This window comes from Microcebus murinus, chromosome 4 (assembly GCF_040939455.1).
Source record: "Microcebus murinus isolate Inina chromosome 4, M.murinus_Inina_mat1.0, whole genome shotgun sequence".
In the NCBI taxonomy this organism is placed as follows: Eukaryota; Metazoa; Chordata; class Mammalia; order Primates; family Cheirogaleidae; genus Microcebus; species Microcebus murinus.
Genome location: NC_134107.1, coordinates 58,928,251 through 58,953,832, shown reverse-complemented (window position 1 = coordinate 58,953,832; position 25,582 = coordinate 58,928,251). Strand labels below are relative to the sequence as shown.

Here is a 25,582-nt window from a genome sequence, read left to right as displayed (position 1 = left end):
TAATACCCCTCCCTGTAGATGGTCTGGACAGAGTAGGAAGTTTGTGTTGGGGGGACCTTGCCTAGATGCGCATCCTCATTGGCATATGAGGAAGCCCGAGCTCACCCAGCCGGTCAAGGGCAGGCAGAGTAGACTGGCACTGTGAGGTCCTGAATCCCGGACAAGGCCTTCCTCCATGGCCTCTCCTGCCTCCTCTACTTTTCCTCATGGTTATCATCCTGCACTTTTTTTTTTTTTTTAATAAATAACCCGTAGAACCCTTCCTGATCCAGAGATTTTAGTCCTGCTGTGTGACCTTCAGAAAGTCTTCACTCTACGGCCACTAGCTTCCTCATCTGTGAAATGGGGGCCCTGGCCTTAACGACCTCTCAGCTCCCTTCCAGCACAAGAGTAAGTGTGATCTTTGACTTGAATGCCCTATAGCAGAGAGTTGTTTTCTCCTTTGCCTGGCAACTGCCTTTCCGCCCCACAATCAATGGCCTGGCACCTGCGGCCAGCCGCAAAAGGACTTGTCCTTGCTCGCCCCCTTCGTGAACATCTAGCTGGCAGGGAGACAGGGATGTTGGGAGACAGAAAGGAAGCAAAAAATGGAATTCTCTTACTTCCACAGGCATGCTGCCCCCTCCCCACTGCAAACATTTCACTGCGAGAGCCGCCCCCAGCCCTTCCGCGCACACACTCCGCAGTCGCAGAGGCAGGCAGGAGGCGGGGGCGGCCTGCGCGCGTGCGTCGGCGCAGAGCCCTCTCCAGCCCACGTGCGCGCCCCCGACTGGAGGCGCGCGCCGAGGAGGGCTGGCGGGAAAGCGCGCGGGAAGCCCCCGGCTAGCTCCCAGTGTGGGGGAGGGGGACAGGAGGCGTTTGGAACGTGCCACTCTCGGCGAGGAAGGGGGGATTTTTGCTCTCCGCTAGCCTTTCTATCCCTCCCCATCCTCGCAATCCGTTAGTTTCCCCCATCCCCCGCCGCGATAGGAAGCCCCGCGCTGCGGCCCTGCTCCCTCCTTGCTGCCTGGCCCGGCCCCTCGAACCCAGCTCTGGACTGAGCGGTTCCCTCGGCCGCCGGAGCGGGGCGCCGCGCCTCGCGGTGGGGCCGGAAATTCCCGCGGCCTGAGTGGTGGAGCCCTAGCGGGGAGCGCGGCGCCGCCTTCTCCTCCCCGGGCCGGGCGGGGGCGTTGGGCCCAGCGAGGGCTGGACTGTCTGAGTGGGTGGGGTGGGGGCCGTCGCGGCTGCCCGGAGCAGCAGAGCCGGCGGCGGAGCCGGACTGCGGACTACGCGGCAGCTCCTCACCCGCGGCTCGGCGAGCCGGGAGACCCTCACGCCCCCGCTCCGGGCCCCCGCCCCCTCTCGGTCTCCGCCTCCTTCCTCACACACCCCCCGGGCCGCCCGGGCCCCAGGCCTTCCCGGTGCTCCTCCCCTTTCTCTTCACACTCGCTCTCCGACCCAGGTCCTCCAGTTGCCCGCCGGCCTTGCTCCGTCCGGGCCAGTCCTCCTCCTTAGGCGCTCGTTTTACACACACACGCGCGCGCCCGCTCCCTGGGTCGCCCCTCCTCCTTCTCCTGGCCCTTGCCAACGCTGCCGTCGTGAGAGGATTGATGTCCCTTCAGCATCATGCAGCCACCGCCGAGGAAGGTAAGGGCGCAGCTGAGGGGCTTTGGGGTTTTGGGGGAATGCGTACAAGGAACGCAGCTGGAGCGACCGCTGCGCCCCCTCCCCCTTCCCGCAAGGGGCCGTGACCGCCCTCGCCTCGCGGTTGTCACCGAGTTGCCGCCGGCTCCTAGAGGGGAGCGCTCGCGTGAGCTGCCTTTCTGACCTAGGGGCGGCCAGGGCTTGTCCTCTGCACTGGAGATCCCCAGACATTTCACAAGAGTTTCTCAGGTGTGCATTTGTGTGTGTGTGTGCGCGCGCATGGCAGTGCTGTCCGCTGCAAAGTGCATTCTCGGGGCTGCACTGAGGGGAGGCGGGGTAGTCTCTGTAGCTTTGCAGTGCCTTGTGCGTGTGTGTGATTGTTTAGTCTGCACCAGGTTTGAGTCCTCCAGCCGCTTGTCGCCACCCCCGCCCGTTTGCAAATTTGCGGGGGATTTGTTTCAAGCCTAGCCTTAAGGTTTGGCCTGCTTTTCCCACGAGGCGACCGAAAAGAAGTTGGAATAGTCTCTGCCTCTCTACCCCAGGGGAAAACAAATTGAGGATCAACGGGGGCTGCTTTCCCCTCGTCGCGCCCCCCGGCTAGGAAGCTAGGAGGCGGTGGTGCTGTCCCCAGGAAAGCGAGAACAAGGCCGTGCGTGGCGTGTGCACTGCGATCCGGGCTTGGATGGCAAGGGGTGGGAGTGACGGGTGCTCCTGGCTTGTCAGCAGCTTCCCCACTGCGCCTTTCCGCAGCTTTCCCAGGGGCCGAGGCTGTGTCCTTGTCTTTTTAATCCTGCTGATGGATACTGAGTGTCTATTCTCTGGGCACTAGGTGGAGGAGGCCGTTCTATCCTCCCCTCGTGGGCAAACATTTGCCTAATGTCTGCTTCCTCTTTTCTCAGTCTTAACCCGGGTTTCTTCAGTTAAGGGAGTCTTTTTCTTTCGAACACTCACCCCAATCCCTCTGGGTAGTCCCGCTCTGGCGGCGGGGATTCCAGATGTAACCTCGAACCCTGGGGTCCCGGCCTAGGGGGCGAGGCTCTAGCCAGCTGGCATTTGCTGTTCTCCCTGTTTGAAGTGGAGCCGCCACGGGACCGGCTTGCTGGGGTAGTTTAAAAGCACTGCAGATGCTGGAAGGTCACTTTTGCTTTCTCCTTTGTGAGAAAGAGATTGTGATTTGATGCGCTGTCAGTGAGTGGAGGGCATCATCCTGAGACAGTGTGCTTTCTCGCAGCCATTATGGAATAATTTATGTGGTCGATTCATGCATATTATTTCATGATTGTGTAAATTTCGGTCATTAGGTGTTAGGTATTCTTAGGCTCCCATCTGCCATCTACACTCTGCTCACCTCTCCTGGTGGTTAATGCCTTTGAATCGTTTTTTGGGAGAAATAGGCTCTTTTAAAACTCTTAGAATACCTACATATGTATTGAGCTTGTGCATGAAATGGAATGACTGGCAGTTGGTTTTGCACCTCTTTCATCTGTAATTTTCATACCCATGTATTTTCATTTAGCCTCTGTTTCAGGTTATTTGGCTAGTTTTTTCATTAAGTATCTTCAGTAAATAAAACTAGATGGCTAATAATGGATTTATGGTCTTCAGGGGAGAGGCGAACAAGAGAGAGATATTCTGACAAATATGAAGTATTTTCCTTAAAAGCAGTTTTCTTTTTTTGTTAAAGTTGTAGTAAGGCCTTCATAAATATGTGGTGTATTTTAGGTGAAAGTTACACAAGAACTGAAAAACATTCAAGTTGAGCAGATGACAAAACTTCAAGCCAAACATCAAGCAGAATGTGATTTGCTTGAAGATATGAGGTAAGGTTATAGTAAATAGTTTAAGAACTTTTATATCTCTGTTTCAAAGAATCTTTGAGTTACCCAGCCCCAGGAACTGATGATGGAATTTCCTTTTGGATTTCCTGCTTTAAGGCTGTTAGAACTTTGACTCAGCTGGAAATTATAACTGGAACTAACACAATACAAACTTTTTCCTTCAGTGGGGGATCCTATAATGTATGCATAACTGTTATGAAAACACAAGGACCTTAAAAGTCTATCAGTCAAATTATATCATTGAAGTAAAAATTCTTCTTTAAATAATCTTTCCACTGAATTATAAAATTATTTATTGACCTTAACAATTTTACATGTAGTTTTTTAAACCAATACCTGTGGTTAATAGTTAATATCTGGAGTTGAGCCAGTCAACCCCAGATGATTATATGCTAGCACTATTTATTAGAACATGACAAATAGAACTTTGTCTTTGAGTGTTAAATTCAGTGAGAAGTGTGTTTATCATATTTTATTTTATTATTAAAGTTACCTGTATTCATAATCAAGATGACTTTGAATTTAATAGATAAGACATCTCACTAACATTGTGAAAATCTGTATCTTTATAGAGGGAAGCATGACTTATTTATTGAAAGAAATACCATTTATTTAACAATCCTGTAATACAAACTGACAATTCAACAAAGATATTTTTGTAAAGGATGGAAGATGATTTGTATGTTGAAACAGAGTGGCTACAATTCTTATTTTCCTTTAGTAATACATTTATCAGATTGGAATTGAGTCTGGAAGCCTCATCAGTTGCCTATTTTTCTTCTGGCACACTAACTCATGTTGGTTTCATGAAAAATATTAACTATATGTTACAATAAAATTATATATGTTTGGGTAGCTGAATTGTTTATAGCCCAAAGATTTTAGTCTAAGCGTTTCCTTTTTTTCTCCCCCATATTTAACTTAGACACTATTTATGAACATTTCTGTTGTATACCTGTCTTTTCAGGGTTTCCGACTAGGCATATGAATCTATTTTCAGCCAACTTGGATAAATCAAGACATGTCAAATTGTTTTCTGACTGAAAAACACTCTATTTTAATTTCGTATTTGTCTGTTTTTTTCTTTACTTCTTGTAGACACAAGGAAATTTTTAGACTTAAAAGTTCCTGTGTAAGATATCTGAAACTTTTCATATGGTTAAAAATATGTTAGGTGAACTAAGGTATTTTAGTAGAAATCTCTAGATGAGGGAAGTAATAAATTTTCAGAAGCTGTTCAGGATGGCAAAATTAGTGTGTAAGTGAAAATCCATGTGGGATGTGGGTGGTCAATGGCCATTAAGTCTTGTTGATTATATTTTCTAAAGACTTCTTTTTTTTTTTTTTTTTTTTTTGAGACAGAGTCTCACTTTGTTGCCCAGGCTAGAGTGAGTGCCATGGCGTCAGCCTAGCTCATAGCAACCTCAAACTCCTGGCTCAAGAGACGGGGTCTCGCTCTTGCTCAGGCTGGTTTCGAACTCCTGACCTCGAGCAATCCGCCCGCCTCGGCCTCCCAGAGAGCTAGGATTACAGGCGTGAGCCACCGTGCCCGGCCTCTAAAGACTTCTTGATTGTAATCTTTTCTCTTTTCCTCCTGTTACCTGTACCTTGGTGTAGGAGCTTATGGTCAGGAGTATGGACATTGGAATTGGACAGTCCTGAGTCTGTGTCCAGGCTCTGTCACCTGCTATCTGTGCTGATTTCTGGAAATGACTTAATCTTTCTAAACTTCAGTTTTCTCATTTGTAGAATGAGGCAGTAATAGTCTCTATTCACAATGGTTGTGCAGATCATCTGGCAGTGCGTAAGATGTGACACACATTGAAGCTAAGTTGATGTAAGCCACTGTCCCTGCTGCTGTTGTTTAGTTTGTATTAATTGCTGATCCATTACATTTCACTTGTGTTTTTACAGTAATATTCTAATTATTGCAGTAATGTCCTCATATCTTCCATTCCCCATCACTCCTTTTATTTTTATTTTTTTATTTTTTGAGACAGAGTCTCGCTTTGTTGCCCAGGCTAGAGTGAGTGCCATGGCGTCAGCCTAGCTCGCAGCAACCTCAAACTCCTGGGCTCAAGCTATCCTACTGCCTCAGCCTCCCGAGTAGCTGGGACTACAGGCATGCGCTACCATGCCTGGCTAATTTTTTCCATATATATTAGTTGGCCAGTTAATTTCTTTCTACTTATAGTAGAGATGGGGTCTCGCTCTTGCTCAGGCTGGTTTCCAACTCCTAACCTCGAGTGATCCGCCTGCCTCGGCCTCCCAGAGTGCTAGGATTACAGGCCTGAGCCACCAAGCCCGGCCCCCATCACTCCTTTTAAATATGTCATCTGTGTTGCTACCAGTTAGCTTTCTAAAAATATTGTTTATTTTATATCATCTCTTTGTGGCCTTCCTGATAAAGGCTGAACACCTTGTCATGGTATATATGGTTCTCTGAGACCTAGCTGCAAGCTTACTTGATGACTGCTTAGCTTAAGTATATACTACCGTTTCATGCCCATGTATCATTTTTATTCCCTCTGCTCTGGCCACTCAGGACACCTGATTATCTAATTGTACACTCTAAATTCATGCCTTTGTTTGTGCTGTTCCCTTTGCCTGTTGATACCCTTCCTCGTACTTTTTCACTGGTAAATTCTGGTTACCACTAACTGCAAATTTATTGTTCTCTGTGGTCTCAAGATTTTGATTTTGCACATGCTTCTAGCTTCCCTGCTCATGTGACTTCCTTGAGATTAGGGGCTCTTATTCATTTTTATATCTTTGTACCCTTTGTTTAGGCTGGCAGAATTGTTAAATGAATGTGACTGGTTATATTTAAATATACCTTATTTGTTCTTAGGTGAGATATTTTATAACCTCTGTTTGTAGGGGGCTATAGGAGTATCTGTTCACCTTGTGCTATACTTTGTTTCATGTGCATACTTTAAATGTGCTATGCTATTTGATGTACAGTATATCTCTCTATATAATATGTGAGATTGTTGGCACTGCAAGGATTAATAGACTCTTATTTTAAAGGAGTCAGTGAGTTCTTTTATTTGTGTTAAATTAATAGAATGAATCCCTTCACTTCTGTATAGTTGTGAATAGAATACCATATTACCTACTAAAACATGAGGTTAGGTTTCTGATTTCCTTTTTTTTTTTTCATTGATAATATTGAGTTGAAAGTTGAAACTTACATACTCTTGATATTCTTGATAACTTTAGTTGCTTGAGGAGGGATGTGGTCTGGCTTTTCTGGTCTGCCCTAGCAAGTGGAATGACCTCTTAAAAATTCATTAGACATCTCTGAACTTGGGTTTTTGTATGTATCAAGTGGTAAAGAATCTTGCCTGCTTTTCCTTTTTGAGAATTCCTTCCACTGCTCTCCTCCGTGAAACCCCACATATAGTGTTCCTTCTCACTGGTGTCACCCTGCCAGTTTTATGCTCTATTTAAGTTAGTATGAATTCACTCAGAAATGTGCAAATAGCTTTTTATACTTTTTTACAAATTCTTTTTAGTTTTTTAGAGACGGGATCTTGCTCTTTCTCAGGCTGGTCTAGAACTCCTGACCTCAAGTGATCCTCCCGCCTCAGCCTCCCAGAGTGTTAGGATTACAGGCGTGAGTCACCACTCATGGCCTGCTTGTCATTTTTAATATGAAGAAATTAGCAGTAGACACAGAAAAGTTTTTATGACTAAAACCAAAACAAACCCCCACAACACATTAAACTGTAAATAGGAGAATTTTATGCTGGATTTTGACTAATAACAACCCTTTTCCCCTTCGCATCTTCTGTAATTTTGAGGGGAGGAAACCAATTATGATACAGATTTTTTCCTTTGCTCTCCTTCCCTTCTTCAGTTCATTTGTTTTAGGGATGCATTTGGAAGCTGGTGTGTTGGGAGTGAAGTATGAGAAGGAAAGAAAACTCATTTGTTGTTAATCAGGGACATTCCATGCTTTGGAGAGATTTTATACTGATATGTTTCCTGTTGACTTTTGCTGTCAGCAGTAGAAAAGTACACTTTACTTTCTTTTTAGTTTATTCTTTTTTCTCTCTTTGCTTTTAAGGGCAGTTAGCAAGCAAGTTTCTGAATATTAGAGCCTATGTATTCTTGGATTGTTTATTCTTATGATGTGACAAACAGTTAAGAAAGGTTCTTTCCTGGGACTACCTTCTTGGCAGACATCTTTAGGAGATCATTATATAATATGAAAAAATCATTGAATTTTAGTCAGGTGGATATTATCACATTTGTTCATTTTATGGAAGCTGAGGCACAGTGAGATGAAGTAAATCACATTGGTGTGGACTCTAAGCTATTTGTACCAATTTCCAGAGTAGTGCACTGTCTCCCTAGATCTATGTTTCCCAAGCTTTTAACCAAGGAACTCATCATAGGTCCCATTTTTTGAAATATTTTGCGTATCAAAAAGTATGTTATTGACTGATACTTTAAAAATTTTTTTATACACTGAGCCATCAATCAACTTTGAATCAGTGTTTGCAAACCACTGACATGAGTCCAGTCAAATGCAAAGACCCTTAACACTTTACCCAGAGAAGGCTGAGTATGTAATTTCTTATAGATGTTCTGAAAAATCTAAATTGGCTAAAGAAGCACCTTGCCTACCTTTGCAGACACCTGGAGGTATAGAGACCCCAAGTGAGGAATTACTGTACTGTATGTTACTTTTGCTAAACTGTAGATTCACAGGAGTCAACTGAGGATTGGATTCTCAAGTTTGTTTATAGATGTTCTGAGACTTTTTTTTTTTTTATTTCAGAGACTGAGAGACTGTTATATCTAGAAAGAGATTTTAGAGGTAATCTGTTAAAGAGTTTTTAAAAGACTTTATTGAGATATAATTTACATATCATCTAAACATGATATGACTACATATCATACATGATTACATACCATACAATTAACCCATTTAAATAGCAATGTTTTTTATTGTATTCATGTGTAGCAATGTTTTTTAGTGTATTCAAAGGGTTGTACAACCATTACCACAATTTAACTGTAAAACATTTTTGTGTCTCCTAAAAGAAACCCTGTACCCATTAGCAGCCACTCCTCATCACCTTCTCCAGCCTTAAGCAACCAGTGATCTACTTTCTGTCTCTGTAGAAATGGAATATGGTTACATGGAATCCTATAGTGTGTGGTTTCTCTTGACTGGCTTCTTTTAACATAATGTTTTCAGGGTTCATCATGTTGTAGTATCAGTACTTCATTCCTTTTTATTGCCAAATAATATCCCATTGTATGGATAGGCCACATTTTATTAATCTCTTCATCAGTGGACAGACATTTGTGTTGTTTCCACTTTTTGCCTATTATGAATAATGCTGCTGTGAACATTCATGCACAAGTTTTTGTGTGGACACATGTTTTCATTTCTCTTGGATATATACCTAAAAGTGGAATTTCTGGGTCATATGGTAGCTCTATGTTTAACTTTTTAAGGAACTTTCAAACTGTTTTCTAAAGCAGCTGTACATTTTTATATTCCTGTCAGCAATAATATATGTTGGTTCCTGTTTCTCCATATCCTTGCCAGTGCCTTTTATTGTCTATCTTTGATTATTGCCATTCTAGTGGATATGAAGTGGTATTATAAGTGGCTTTGATTTGCATTTTCTTTACAGCTTATGATGTTGAGCATTTTTTCATATGCTTATTAGCTATTTGTAGCTAATAAGCTATATCTTCTTTGGAGAAATATCTATTCAAATCCTTTGCCCATTTTATAATTGGGTTGTCTTTTTCTTATTGAATTGTAAGAGTTCTTTATATCAGGTTGGGCACAGTGGCTCATGCCTGTAATTCTGGTACTTTGGGAGACTGAGGCAGGAGGATTGCTTTAGGCCAGAAGTTCAAGACCAGCCTGGGCAACACAGTGAGACCCTGTCTCTACACAAAATAAGAAAAATTAGTCAGGTGTGGTATGCATGCCTGTAGTCCCAGATACTCAGATGGCTGAAGCAGGAGAATCGTTTGAGCCCAGGAGTTTGAGGCTGCAGTGAGCTATAATTACGCCACTGCACTCCAGCTTTGGTGACAGAGTAAGACCCTGTGTCCCCTACAAAAAAGTTCTTTATATCTGTATCTTATCAGCTATATGACTTGCAAATATATGCAATATTTTTCTCCCATTCTGTGCAAGAATCACCTGAGGTGATTTTTACATGCATTAAATTTTGAAAACTGCTGAAGTAGTGGAGAAAATAAGGACATGGAAGGTAGACTAGAGATTGAAATCCATCTCTGCCACTTATTAGCTGTGTAATCTTGAGCAAGTTTCTAAGCTTTTCTGAGCCTCATATATGTAAAGCAAGATTAATGCTTATCTTTTTGCTTTTCTGTAACAGTAAAATGAGATATGTGAAATGCTGAGCTTGGTAGGCATTCAGCATTGGTAGCTACTATTATTAGTGGAAATTGAAGTCCAAGAAGGATGTTGTCTTATTTAAGGTAACAGAGGAATTTATTGTGTTTCATAAATTATACCTTTTTTTTTTTGCATTATCAAATCAAGATGCATCTTACAGTGGCTTTTGGCTGTGATGCAGTTGTCATTGTCTCTTCATGCATAGAACTTGCAGGATAAGTATCAGCAGGCTTGAAAGAGAATCCCAGAGACAGTGGTTGGAATACAAATGTTGGATCACCTGGGCTTTTGATGGCATGGGGGATGATAATGTGTGGAAAAATGTGGATATTAATGACTAATTCAAAAAGTGATTCATAAGTGTTTGACTCTGAGTGTGACCAGTTTATGTACCAATTTATTTCAGTTATTTTTTATTATGCACAAGAGAAATAAATGCTAAATGTCTGACTATAGTTTAAAAGAGATCTTTTATTAAATACAAACAAAAATTCTAAGTGATAAGAGTATTGCGTCAGTTTAATTGACAGCATTTTTTCTTAGTGAAATGTAAAATAATGTGTCTTGCAATCAATGGTGTTTTATTAAATAGATATGATGAAAACTGGAAGTAGAAGATAAGGTACTGGACTCAGGTTTTTTTTTTTTCATTCATCAAAAAATCCTTGCTTCTCAATCAGTGTTCTTTCAATTAGAACTTAAAATGATGTAAACCTTGAGAGGGGGATTTCTTTTAAACTGAAGGCTGCAAGAAAAAAGATCAAGTAGGATCACACCTAAATAACATTTGAGAAGGAAAAAAGATTACCTGATTTTAAAATTACAAAAAGATAACATGGAACTTCAACTGACTAAATTAATTTAAAATTTAAATATATACTTCCATATTATGGTCAGTTATTGAGGGGGAGACTAAGAAGGAAATGCTAACTAGGCAGAGGAGGAAATATAGTTTGAGAGGGTCTCCTGGAAAAAATTTTTTTTTTGTTATAGACTACTGCTTACTTGAATTGAAAGATCGAGGGTTTTAATAATACTGCTCTTCCTATTGCTGTTTAATGGTTTCTTAGCTCATAAGCTATTATTCATAGGTTCTTAATCTGCTCCTCATCTATTCCTAACATTTAAAAAATCTGAGTTCTGTATGAGATAGCCATTGCAGCACACTGCAGGGGAAGTTATTTTATGATTTATAGATTTGCATAGAGGATACTCTCCTGATGGAATTAAACTAAGATCTGATAATGAAAGTTACCCACCATTAGGGCTAAGAATAGAAGTGTTAGCTGGCACAGTGGCATGCACCTGTAGTCCCAGCTACTTGGAAGGCCGAGTATGAGTATAGCTTGAGCCCAGGAATTTGAGGCTGTAGTGCACTAATATTGTGCCTGAAAATAGCCATGGCACTCCAGCCTGGCCAACATAATGAGAATCTGCCTCAAAAAAGATAAAAAGAGAAGATCATTGGGCGCAGTGGCTCACACCTGTAATCCCAGCACTTTGGGAGGGAGGCTGAGGCGGGAGGATTGCTTGAGGCCAGGAGTTCAAGATCAGCCTGGGCAACATAGTGAGGCCCTGTCTCTACAAAAATTTCAAAAATTAGCTGGGTGTGGTTGCGCACACCTGTGGTCCCAGCTGCTTGGGAGGCTAAGGCAGGAGAATCGTTTGAGCCCAGGAGTTTGAGGTTATGGTGAGTTATGATTGCATGACTGCATACCAGCCTGGGTGACAGGTGAGACCCCATCTTTAAAATATTTTTAAATAAACTTTCCAAACCCCAAACTAGTGCATATAAAAGGTCCTTGTACAGCATGTGGAATGTAAGATGTTCAATAAATGCATGTTAACTGTAATTTATTAAGTAGGTGAGAACATCAATTTAGAAATTATGGTTTGTGGTTCATCCCCTAAAGAGTTAACCTGTGTGTTGAAAAATGAAATCGACCTCAAAGATAAACTGCTAAAGAACTCAAGTGATGCTAATGAATCTCTTTTACAAGGTCAATAGTCCTAGGTACCGTCCATCTTTATGTGTGTTGGTAAGGATTCTCCTCATGATTGCTAGATAGCTTCTGCAACTCCAAGCATTATATTTTTGTATAATAATTTTAGGTATAAGAAGAAGAGAGAGGAAAGGATGATTTCTCCTTATGTAAATTTTTCCCTCCCTCACTATCTCCCTCCTTCATTTTCCCTCCTTCCTCCTTCCTACCTTCCTTCTTTTCTTCCATTAGGGAAGACAGTTTTTACCTGAAATTATCCCAGTAGATTTTTCCTTCTATCTCATTGTCCCAGTTTGTTTCATATGCCTGTGCATGCATAACTGCAAAGGAGTCTGGGGATGTGATTATCTTCTGGAAGGTGGGTCTTTGCCAACAAGAAAGAAGGTAATGGAGGCAGTAGTGTGGCTTTTGCTACATTACTATTTCGTCCTCTTTGCCACAGGGACCCATTTCCAATTTACTCCTAGAGGTTCCCATAAAAGTATGAAAATGGGTTGGGTTTAGATTAGGAGGGATATCACTGGATTTCCAATTGTCTCAAACAGACTGGGAATAAGGGACTCCTTAGAAACCATTTGTATTCCCCTCTTCTCAACTCCTTTTGAATTAAGTATGTTAGGTTAGGAGTAAGTTTTTGTATTTGTCATAGGTAATGGGCCACTAGGCAAATGGCCTCTTAGAATTTTCTTCAAAGGACTATAGAAGTGGTTAAAAATCTTGCCACTCTTGGTCTTCTGATAATTTGGAGAAATGGAGGTCTAAGGGCCCTCAAGGTATTTTTTTATATTTTTATTAATTGCCGCTGGAGCAGCGCATGGACTTCCGCGCCTGCCGCAGCCGCCGCCTGAACCTCTATTTTTTTTTTTTTTAAAGAGACATTGTCTCACTATGTTGCCCAGGCTGGCCTTGAACTCCTGGACACAAGCAATCCTCCCACCTTAGCCTTGCAATTGTATTTTTGGTGAACTCTTTTTTTCCTTCTCAGGTGAAAAAGCATTAATGAAGTGGCTAAACTGAGGGGAGGACAAATAAGAACTAGATCATCCATAGCTGAATAATTTGCCCCTTAATAATTACGGATTGGCAATTCAGTCTTGAAAGTATAAAGTATAAAGCCTTTTGCCTGAGGAGACCTATTGTCGTAAGTTGATGTTTTTCTTTGTAAGTCCTTCAGATGTTCATTGGAGTCCCAAAGATGCCATTGTTTTGTTGGTGTCAGTCTTCAGGAATCATCTGATGCCTAAGAAGGAGTTAGTTTTGTAAGTCTGGTTTGTGTTGCTGGCTTTTCAGTGACTAATTTAGGAACTAGAAACAGAGACTTGTAACTATGTTCTTTGTTCCACTTGTGCAGATTTTCTGTTATGTGTTGGTCAGGACTAATTTATAGAATCTAGCTGATATTTTTGTTTATTTTATTTTGTTGTGTTCTTCCAGTATTCCTCGGTCATTCTTTATTCCATTTGATCTCCTTTTTGGCATTCATATGTGAATCTCTTGTCATCCAGATGTTTTCTGTTTTGTGAGCTTTAAAATAATCCCAATTCAAAAAGAAAATGTTATTTCTGGTGTTATGAAAAGTGTTGCCATGTCTGAGGTCCCACAGGAAACTATTGGTGTGTGTATATATATATATATATATATATCCCCTGATTATATTGTAGTGATATTTGTTTTTCCTCTTATGGGTGGCTGAGGGAAGGAGGGAGGGGAACAGAGACTTTTTATTGTATATCCTTTTTTGTATGTTTTGAATTTTAAACTATGTGAATATTACCTAAAATTAAATGGTTCAGTAATATTGGTTACTTTATTGCATGTCTGTTAAACATAACAGATATTATAAAAGTTTATATTATTTGATGCAAAAATGCCTTTTTTGACTTTTAATTAGTTTTTAGTGAAGTTATTTTCATTATTAATAGATTTTAAAATTTATTTCTAATATGTACAAGTATTAAGCATACTTGATTAGTAAGATTTTCCTTCATAAAATGACTGGTTTCCTTCATAAAATGACTGGTTGTAGCTCAGAGTTGGGGAAACAGGCTTTATGTACTACTGGGTTCCTTTCTTTTTGCATTGTAGAATTCTTTTGTCCCCACATGAGCAAACATATTAGGTGATTAGATTCCTGTCCAGTCTCAAATTTTACTTTAGCTATTGCTATCCAAAGGTTTTGTGTCATAGTCATCAGTTAAAACACTGTTTCTGTTGTAAAATCCATTTGCATTATTAGCCAACTTTTTCTATGGGGGAATTATTTGGTCTTTTTTTTTTTACTATTGTATGTAATAGTTTTCCTTAGTTATGTTGAATTATTAATAATTATTAATTATTCAATTATCAATTAATTCAATAATTAATTATTGAATTATTAATAATTGAATATTATTAGTATTTCATTTTATTTCTTCCTGTGCATTTTTAGTTATTCCTCTATTTTAAAGTGCTTGTTCTATGGATTACATCATGCATTCTTAATTTATCACTGTCTGCTTAGAGTTAATGTCGTAGCACTTTACATAAGTCCTTACAGTAGTCTAACTGCAATTACTGCATCCTAGACTTTATGCTGTATACTTCATAAACCTCATAATATAATTAGTTAGTTTTGCTTCATCTTTTAAAGAGATTAAGAGAAGGAAAAAAGTCTTTTATATTTACCAATTCTGACTCTCTTCTTTCCTTTTTTTCCTTCCTAAGATCATATAGGTTTGAGTTTCCATCTGGTATCATTTCCTTTCATCCTGAAGAGGTTCCTTCAGCATTTTTAATGCAATTCTGCTGCCAACAATTCCTCTTAGCTTTCATTTATCTGAAATTCACCCTCATTTTTTGCAGGATATTTTTGTTGGATATAGAATTCTGGGTTGACAGTTGGAAGCTCCATCATCTTTGGCCTTCATTGTTTCTGATGAGAAATCAGCTATTATTTATATTGCTGTTTGCTTCTATGTAATGTGCCTTCCCCTGCCTGATAGCTTTTTTTCTCTTTACCCTTCGATTTTCTGCAGTTTGAGTGTGATGTGAGTAGTGTGATAACTGTAATTATCTTGTTTGGAGCTTTTTGGATCCATAGGTTGATGTTTTTTAAAAAACCTGGGAGGAGGAGGAGTGGCAAGGGCAATATATGTAACTTTAACAATATTTGTACCCCTATAATGTGATGAAATAAAAAAAAACCCTGGGAAACTTTGGCCATTATTTCTTCAAAGATTATTTTTCTGCCATATTCTCATTCTCTTTTTCTTTGGACTCCAATTACACATGTATGTTAAACTGCTTGATAATATTATGTGTTCTTCAGATTGGATAATTTCTGCTGATCTGTTTTCTGGTTCATTGGGCCTTTCTTTTGTAGTTTTCAATCTACTGTTAAGCCCATCAGTGAAGTTTTCATTTCTGATATTGTGCCTTTAAGTGATTGAATGTATTTATAATAGCTGTTTTAAAGTTCTTTTCTGCTGTTTCCAACATTAGAATCATCTCGTTATCTGTTTCTGTTGACTGCTTTTTGCCTCTGATTATGGGTCAAATGTGCCTGCTTATTTGCCTAACTAGTGATTTTTGATTATTTGGACATTGGGGATGAAACATTATAGGAATGTCAGTGTGTTATCTTTAAAGAGTGTTGAGTTTTGTTTTGGCAGGCATGAAATTGTTTTTGATCCTTTCAGGATTGATTTTATTATATGTTGTGGCAATTATATTTAAGTTTTGGTTTTTTTTCTAAGACTTGGACTTTACTCTAGTGTATAACTTTTCTAGGGTTTTAGCTGAAATATGAAAAATGACTGAGTGCCCCAGGTGTGCAGCAATGTCTCTCTCTGTTCTAAATGAACTGGAATTCCAATGTCTTCCAGCAGAGAGCCACCTCTCATATCTGTTTAGCTCTCAGGCCTCCAGTAGCAACTCTAGTAGGCCTCATGGAGTCCTGCCCTGGCTTATGTGTAGCCCAGCCCTCAGCCAATGACACTCGGGAATCCCCATGCAGACTTCTGGGGCCACACCTTTTGCACTGTTGCCTTTTCTCCAGCGCCCTGTCCTATAAATTCTATTCATAGCTACTTCAGTAACCCAGAATTTTGATCTGTGTATCTCAGTTCAGTGAGAGCATCATGCTTGGGCTTAGGTTCTACCTCCCTGTGGTATAGTTGGGAAAGTGTCACAGGCAGAACACTGGAGTGAATGGTATGCACTTCTTTTGCTGCATGTTTAGTACCTGAATATAATAGAGTCATATTTTGTCCAGTTTTATACATATTACCTGGGGAGGGCTAGTCTGGTATCAGTTATTTCCTCATGGTTGGAAATGGAAGTATGCTTTTCGAGGAAGATAATTGTACTAGCTTTAAATACATAATTAAGATGATGTATTTATACATATTTAATACCTATATAATCTTAATTAATCATCTGTTTTTGGATATGAGTTTGGATGTTTCATATATGATTGTATATAAAATGTAGCACAGGAATATTTAGAGCAGCTTTATTGAAATGTAATTTACATATCATGCAATTTACCAATATAAAGTATATAATTCAGTGGCTTTTAGTATATTCACAGAGTTGTACATCCATTACCACAGTCAGTTGTAGAATGTTTTTATTACCCCAAAAAGAAACCTTGTACCCCTTAGCCATCACTTCTCCTCTTTCTCCCCATTTGCCCAGGCCTAGGCAACCACTGATTTACTTTTTGATTCTATAGATTTGCTTATTTTGGACATTTTATGTAAACGGAATCATACAATACATGTTCCTTTATAACTGGCTTCTTTCACTTAACATGTTTTCAAGGTTCATCAACATTGTAGCATGTATCAGTACTTCATTTCTTTTTATTGCTAAATAATATTTCATTGTATGATTGATTTTATTATATCATACAATTAATACATTATTTATTCATTAATACATTCATTAGTCAGTGGACATTTGGGTTATTTAATACATTCATTAGTCAGTGGACATTTGGGTTATTTACACTTTTTGCTATTATAAATAAGATTGTGATGGGCATTCATGTAAAGTTTTTTCATGCATGTGTGTTTTCATTTCTCTTGGGTATATACCAGGAAGTGGAATTTCTGGGTAGTATAGTAACTCCATGTTTAACCATTTGAGGAACTGCTAAACTATTTTCCAAAGTTGTTGCACCATTTTACATTCTTACCAGCAGTGTGTGAGGGTTCCAGTTTTGCCACATACTTGTCAATGCTTATTATTGAACATTAATTATATCTCAAATCTTCACAGCATCTATCACTCTATTATTGTTCCCATTTTATAAATGAGGAGACTAAGGCTTAGAGTGGTTAAGTGGCCCAAAATCGGAGAACAAAGAAGTGGAAGGAACTGGATTTGAACCTGATATATACCTGACTTCAAAATATAAGCTCTCTCATTAAAAACTATTTCTAGGCCGGGCGTGGTGGCTCATGGCCGTAATCCTAGCACTCTGGGAGGCCGAGGCAGGGGGATTGCTTGAGTTCAGGAGTTCAAGACCAGCCTGAGCAAGAGTGAGACCCCGTCTCTAATAAAAATAGAAAGAAATTAGCTGGAGAAATAAAAATATATAGTTCATAGACACTCAGGTGTGCAAAGAGAAGAAAAGAAAAATAAAATATTTAAAACAAAAGATAAAAATTAAAAAAATACATATAAAAATATATAGAAAAAATTAGCCGGGCGTGGTCATGCATGCCTGTAGTCCCAGCTACTCAGGAGGCTGAGGCAGAAGGATTGCTTGAGCCCAGGAGTTTGAGGTTGCTGTGAGCTAGGCTGACGCCATGGCACTCTAGTCCGGGCAACAGAGTTAGACTCTGTCTCAAAAAAAAAAGTATATGATATATATATATAATTTAGTGATTAAAATCAAGTGAACTTTTCATAGTATTTCCAAGAAATAAGAGAGCCTATTTCAGACATATATTTATTTTCTTACCCCTTATTAGATCTTGGCAGAAATCTATTGAACATAGGACCATCTTTTCTTTGGTTTTGATACCTGCCTCAATTACCTGGAAAGTAGAAGATAGATGTCTTTCACTCAGGATTATTTTAAATAATTGGGGCACAGCATTTTCAGTGCCCACCATGACAAGATGCTGTGGATGGAGTGCATGGTATCTTATTTCAAGAACTACTACTTGGAATAGATACCAAAGAAGAGGTGTAAGGTTCAGTGTCTTGCAGATCTTTCAGTCTGGCTGATGAGTACTGGGTGGAAGAAGATCTGTGGTCTGGAGTTTCGTGTTTTTTCAGATCTAGGATTGTTGAAGGGTTGTGTCAAACAGTGGACTTTTGTGGATCTCTTGGCTCTTCTGATAATTGTATCTGGGGTTTAGGTTATATTTTGAGATATTTCCACAGTTGAAAATGCCTTTTTTGTCTTAAGTTACTACCAGGCAGTTTTGTGGTAACAAGTGAAGGATACAAAGTTTCTGAATATAGCTAAAGTCTTGCTATATATTATAGCAAGATTTGTTTATGGTCAAGTAATTATGTTTATTTTTACCTTTGGCAATGTACCTAAAATAAAATATACTCCACAAATAGCTTAGAGTCAGCTCATATTGGTGGTAGCAATGGGTATAATCTCATGCTACTTTATATTAGTTAGTAAACTCTCTTTAGTAAAAGAATTTCTTTACAAGTTTGAAGCCAATAGGTTACAAAAATTGTTGAAGTGCTTCTTACCTAGAAAATAAGGTGTTATTGTTCAATTTCATTGTTTCATTTTGCATAACATGAGAACAAATAATCTGAAGAGACACAATAGTCCCAAATTACTCTCAGGAAAATGATTAGGTTTTCAAAGTTCTGTTAGTTTATAAAATTTTAAAAATAGCTTTGACAATGGCCTATTTTGTTCTTCTGGTATCCTTTGTCATTGATCTAGGTAGGTCTAATCTTGATATATTAGTACACATGTATTAAAATTAAGTTTTTAAATCTATATGTTATGTGTTAGCATCGTTTTAAAAAAGGAGAAGTTGAGGGGAAAGACTTCAGTGTTTAATTTTATGTGACTCTGCCAGGAAGAATGCCGTGAAAGATTTATGATATATCTTTTAGATGTACAATATAATTGAACAATGAGATGTATCTTGCACTCAAAATGTTTAAAGACAAGTGTAGTAAACATTCTATGTTAACTTTTATTTGCGTCTTATATGAATAGCAAAAATTTTCATTTGATTAAAATGTTTGATATGTGTTCTCTGTCATGATCTCAAAGGAACGTATGTTCCACTTTAATGAAGAGTTATCTGACTAATGAATGTCTCTCACTTTTTTCCTGGAAAAGAAAACTAGGCATGTTAAACTGGGTCATAAACAAGATGAAAACATTTAAAATCATGATGTTCAGAGGTGAACTTGATTATAGATCTGCTGACAAGATGATTTTGGCAACTTGATTAATATTGATAAATTTGAATGGAAAGTTATATATATATATATATATATATATATATTTTTTTTTTTTTTTGAGACAGAGTCTCACTTTGTTACCCAGGCTAGAGTGAGTGTCGTGGCGTCAGCCTAGCTCACAGCAACCTCAAACTCCTGGGCTCAAGCGATTCTGCTGCCTCAGCCTCCTGAGTAGCTGGGACTACAGGCATGCGCCACCATGCCCGGCTAATTTTTTCTATATATATTAGTTGGCCAATTAATTTCTTTCTATTTATAGTAGAGACGGGGTCTCGCTCTTGCTCAGGCTGGTTTCGAACTCCTGACCTTGAGCAATCCGCCCGCCTTGGCCTCCCAGTGAGCTAGGATTACAGGCGTGAGCCACCGCGCCTGGCCGAAAGTTATATTTTTATTTGAAAATAGAGTCTTAAAAAAAAAAGAGGACCAGCTGTGGTGACTCACACCTGTAATCCCAGCACTTTGGGAGATGGAGAGGGGGAGATTGCTTGAGGCCAGGATTCAAGACCACCATGGGCAACATAGTGAGACCCTGTCTTTAAAAAAATAAAAAATTAGCTGGGCATAGTGATGTATGCCTGTATAGTCCCAGCAATGACTGAGGCCCAGGATTTTGAGGTTGCAGTGAACTATCATAGCACCGTTGTACTCTTGCCTGGGCAACAGAGGAGATCTTGTCTCTTGACATAAGAAAGAGAGAACGACAATGCAATCTTAGTTAGGAGTCTTAACTCCTATGTGTCTCTATTTATATTTTTGTGGACTATAAGAGCAACACTTTCTAAAAATGAGAAAATATAGTAGTCTTCTATTGCCTATCAATTTTTGCTAAATTGACTTAAATTGTACATGAAGAATGTTATGATAAAAAGCATTGGAGGATATCTATGATTCTATTCCGATAAGGTGTATTTATGACAGACTTTAGTTTCTTTGTGATAAGATTATCTATTTTCAGGTAACTCAGTTTGATGACATTATTTCTCTTGATTTATAGTGTATCAAATCTGAAAGGCAAAGAAGTTTAAAGATTAGCCATTAAAATAAGAGTCAGTTGTCTGATGCATGTAACTAGAGAAAAGGCAGCTCTGTTTAGACAGCATTTGATCAGTCTGATAGGTGATGCTCCCCAACCTCTGTTGTGAAGTGGTGGAAGGGGGTAGTTATATGATGAAAAAGATTATACCTGAATATAGCCTTTATGATGTGATGATGACATAATCTTTGAAATATTTTGAATTCCCAGAATTAAACATAGCTTATTCAAGTACAAGTGCCAACAATGCATTGTAAAAGCAACAGTCATCTGTGCAATTTACATTACAGATGCCCAGGCCTACTCTTAAGATTCTCAGTTGGTAGATGATTTGGGTGGAGGCCTGGGCATCTGTGTTATTAAATGCCATGGCACGTGATTCTTATTTGTAGTTAAAAGATGAGAGCTGCTATTCTAGGAGATACCACAGTTGTTTAATGTGCACTTCAGATCTTTTTCCTGACCTCAGACATTTCAGGAAATACTGGCTTGGCTAAGAGATACTGCAGGAGAGGTGGAATTTGAAGATGTATAAATTTATTAATTGGATAATCATCCTTACATTTGTTGTAGGTTGAAAATGTCAGTGAAATAATTGGTGATTTTTCAAGTTTATTTTACTGAATGATAGATTAATAAGAGAGTGTTGGTTTGGCTTGTTTATAAAGGTGTTTCTCTCCCTTCTTTCATGTGTATATAATTTAAATTAATTAATTAAAAAATATATTTTATCTCTATGTCTTTTTAATTTAATCTAGTTTAATTTTTTTAGTAGGACAAGGAAGGATTAGGCTGCTTATGGCTTCATAAATGTTTATTGATTAAGATAAACTATGCATACACTAAATATAATTTGTGTTATAGAGTATTAAAACATTTAGTAATGAGACCAAATGACATTCACTTATTCTGTGTATTTTGCAGATTGTTTCTAAATGCTGGAGAACAGCCACATTATAAAGCTATTGTGCTCTTTCATAGAGTGTAATACACTTCAAAATGGCAAATTCATTCTTAGCAGTTTCATGGAGTCCAGTACAGACATTTTTTCTAAGCGTACCTAGTTTAAAAAAGTACCATCTTGGCCGGGCGCGGTGGCTCACGCCTGTAATCCTAGCACTCTGGGAGGCCGAGGCGGGCAGATTGCTCGAGGTCAGGAGTTCAAAACAAGCCTGAGCAAGAGTGAGACCCTGTCTCTACTATAAATAGAAAGAAATTAATTGGCCAACTAATTTATATATATAAAAAATTAGCCGGGCATGGAGGTGCATGCCTGTAATCCCAGCTACTCGGGAGGCTGAGGCAGAAGGATTGCTTGAGCCCAGGAGTTTGAGGTTGCTGTGAGCTAGGCTGATGCCATGGCACTCCCTCTAGCCTGGGCAACAAAGTGAGACTCTGTCTCAAAAAAAAAAAGAAAATAAATAAATAAATTCAAAACAAAAGTATCATCTTCAGGACATCTGAGTAATAGATACTTCAAATCTTGCCATGCCTTCATTGGACTAGATTAATGCCATTAATGAAATATTTCTTCCTTTTTGCCATCATGAACACTAATTTTCCAATTTTGCCTGTTTAATTTTAGAAAGGCAATTTACGTTTCTATTCCTTAGCCATGAGGTTTATCTCTGCTTCAGGCCAGCTTTTACAAATAGCCATTCCTGTGTTCTGAAAATCAGACCAAGCAAGAAGATGGCTAAATGGTGACATCTTTGTGTAGGATAGTGCCATCTGCTACTGAAGGGTTACCTATGTACTTGCTTTCCTTGTGGGGTGGTTTTTTCTGTGAGGCCACTAGGGTGCACTCAGCTGTAGCAGAGTCTGTGTCTCAATATTTCTTCCTATAATCTTAGGCCTCTGATATGTGGCAATTTTTGTACCTGTAAGAGTTTGGGAGTCATTTACTATCAAAGTGCCATTCTTTTTCTTTGATAAAAACATAAAATTTGATTCATTTTCTTTTTAATTATTATTGCATTTAAATCTAAGCAACCAAAGAGGTAGGTATTATTATTCACTTCATATAGGTGAGGGAAAGCCCAGAAAGATTCACTGATTTGTCTAAGATCACAGTTTTAATTTTTAATTTTTTTATTCTTTTAAGGTTATATATTTATAACACTTTAATCTGGGAAGCCTTTTCTGGTACCCCTCCTTCTCTTTTTCCTTCATAGGTATCCTTCCTCTGTGTAGAGTTGGATTAATAGATTATCTAGCTGAGTGGGGTGTAACAAAACAGTATTTGAAATATGAGATGAGGGGGAAAATTGAATTTACCAGAGCTCCTTCTGGGATAAGAATGAGAGAAATAAATAGAAACAATCTTCTTGGTGTGTGTGTGTGTGTGTGGTATGTGTGTGTGTGTGAGAGAGAGAGAGAGAGCAAGAGATTGCTTGATCCCAAGGGATATGCTTAATTGCCTTTTAAGAAAGTTCAGTAAAATTAGAAGTAAATTTGAGTATGATATGCAAGTTTCGAGCCAGAGCTAAATTGCTGGGAAAGAGAAGAGGCCGAGCTCTGTAACTAGTGGCCGTTATTCACTGTCCTTCCTCCTTCAATGTTTCTAAACAAACATTGAACAACAACAACAAAATTGACTAGAGGGGTGCCAGATTAGATTTCATAGGGAGCTTATGATTTTGACTGCGTGTGTCCTCCCATGATACCCAGTATTTGTTACTGTTAGAGTACTCATCACATTGTATGTGTTTTTTTTTTTTGAGACACAGTCTCACTCTGTTGCCTGAGCTAGAGTGCCGTGGTGTCAGCCTAGCTCACAGCAACCTCAAACTCCTGGGCGTAAGCAATCCTTCTGCTTCAGCCTCCCGAGTAGCTGGTACTACAGGCATATGCCACCATGCCTGGCGAGTGTTTTTCTATATATTTTTAGTTGGCTAATTAATTTGTTTCTATTTTTAGTAGAGACGGGGTCTCCCTCTTGCTCAAACTGGTTTCGAACTCCTGACCTTGAGCAATCCTCCCACCTCGGCCTCCCAGAGTGCTAGGATTACAGGCGTGAGCCACTGCGCCCAGCTACTTTTTAAAGACATAGAACATACAAACCACAAAGAAAGAGGTGAAGATACTTATCCAATGTCGGGATTAGAAACATGTAGGTCTTATGATTTTTTTACTTGTTCCCTTTCCACTTCCCTGGTATATCTGTCTTTTGGAGTTCTTCCATAGGAAAGTAATGTCAGTGAATAAAGAGCCTATTAGATTCTGGGGCATGATGGTATCTTATATTGAGGGTGTGCTGTGAACAGTGGAAGGGAAGGGGGATAAAGCAGGGAGTGAATCTAAAATAGATTATGATCATGTTTCATTGTCCTTTTTCATTGATTTCATTTTTATGACCATCTTTTACAACATATTATTGTGGAAAGAGTCTTAGATTAGATTGGTTCTAGGTTCTTTTCCCTGTTCTTTCCCCTACTTAACCAGAACCACTAGCAATTTTGTGTGTATCTTTTAATTGCCATGATTTGTACTTCCTTCACGCATCAAATTGAAATAACCTATTCTGGTTACTTCACACAGTTTTTGTGAAAGGTAAATAGGATAAGTTGGGAAAGGACTTTGAAAAACATAAAGTGCTTTACTAATGGGGGGATTATTATTACTGTTTTCATATGATGGTCTCTGTGGCTCAGTCCATTGCTAACCTGCTTCTAAATAAATGTATTCTGTTTAAGTGTATAAAACTATATTGTATAATTTAGAATTTCACCATTTTTACTCTAGCTCTCTTACTTTAAATTAAAAATTGTACTGTCTTTTCTATTTAGGAGAAGCAGAGTAAAATGATAATACCATGTGTGTTATTGTATTCAGTTGTACTAGGTGTAAAGTATACATAGCATTTCTCACTAATGCCAAGTGGCAGGCCAACTGAGCAAGACTGGAATTACAGTGTTAGCCACTAGGAACTATGTTACAGCCTGCATTTAAGATGAGCTGTGTGCACAGTGAGAATTCTTACTGTCAGGTCCTTAGGAGCTGTTTAAAGGGTTTAATAATAGAAAAAGTTTCTTTGCATTTTTGCCTTGGCATTTGTACCAATAGGACATTAGGCACCTTGTTTCAGACATTATAAAAATAAAGGATACAGGAGTGCTTTTTAAAAATTTAAAGGCTATTACAAACCTTCTCTGGAGGAAGGTTTCCTTGGTTCTTGGGACTGCTAGAGGAATAGCACATCAAGTTAATGTGGCTTATTATAATTAGGTTTAATGAATATCTAAAAAAATTATATAAATTTAAAATGACATGGACAGTGCTCATTTTTTTTTCTAGCTTAGACATGTCACCATCAGTGCTCGTCTTGATAAGCCCTTTCTTTTCCTTTTTTATTATTTTGACATTTCTGAGCTTTTTTCTTAAAAAGTATATTTTTCTTCACTTGATAGTAATAGTGTATATATTTTATGTGTACATTTTATGGAGGTTCATGTTAGTGTAATTGAACTTCTATGTGCTGGCATGAAGCTAATGCTCGGGACTACAAAGATGTACGAGAGATAGACAGAAATGTAGATATTTTCAATGAACTATAGTTAGTAGTAAAACAGATACATGCTTTGAGAGTATAGAAGGCAGATACTTGGTCCAGCATAGAGATTCAGGTAATGATTTCTGGAAGAGAGGATACTTAAACTAATCAAATCTTATTAAATGGAAGCAGGTTAAGTTTTCTGAAACAAAAAACCAATATATTTTTTTAATTTCGGTGTTTTGCAGGTTCTGAAGTAGTGGTACATAAAGGAATAATACTTATTTTGTTATTTACCACTTTTATTTTTTACTTACCTTATTGAGATATAATTTATATACAATAAAATTCATCCATTTTAAGTGTATAGAGTTTGATACATTTTAGTAATTGTATTAGTTGAGTAATTGCCACCACACTCAATATATAGAACATTTCCATCATCCTAAAAAGCTTTCTTTTGCCTTTTAATGCTCTAGCCTCAGTCAACTGCTGATCTACTTTCTGTCATTGTAGTTGTGTCTTTACTAGAATTTCATATAAATGGAATCATATAGTAGGTACACTATGTTTGACCTCTTTTACTTAGTAAATGATGTTTTTGAGATTCATCTATGTTGTGTATATTAATATTTCATTTTTTAAATTGCTAAGTAGTTTTCCATATTGAGGATTTGTCTTGACTTAGACCATTTTGTGCTGCTATGACAGAACACCTGAGACTGGATAATTTATAAAGAACAGAGATTTGTT

General features: G+C 38.7%; 1 protein-coding gene across 4 annotated transcripts in view; it reads left to right on the top strand.

The window, feature by feature from the left end:
* Positions 1–1,176: 1,176 nt before the first annotated feature.
* The window catches only part of FCHSD2 (FCH and double SH3 domains 2), a 244,604-nt gene continuing 220,198 nt past the window's right edge, over positions 1,177–25,582 (top strand). For 2 of the 4 annotated variants that reach the window (XM_076002296.1, XM_076002297.1), the window contains exons 1-2: positions 1,232–1,626; positions 3,346–3,443. In XM_076002296.1, the coding sequence (XP_075858411.1) occupies positions 1,606–1,626; positions 3,346–3,443 (119 nt within the window). In that variant the 5' untranslated portion in view covers positions 1,232–1,605. Of the gene's footprint in view, positions 1,627–3,345; positions 3,444–25,582 lie in introns of all 4 variants that reach the window. The other 2 variants (XM_012744878.2, XM_076002295.1) reach the window with 2 other exon arrangements.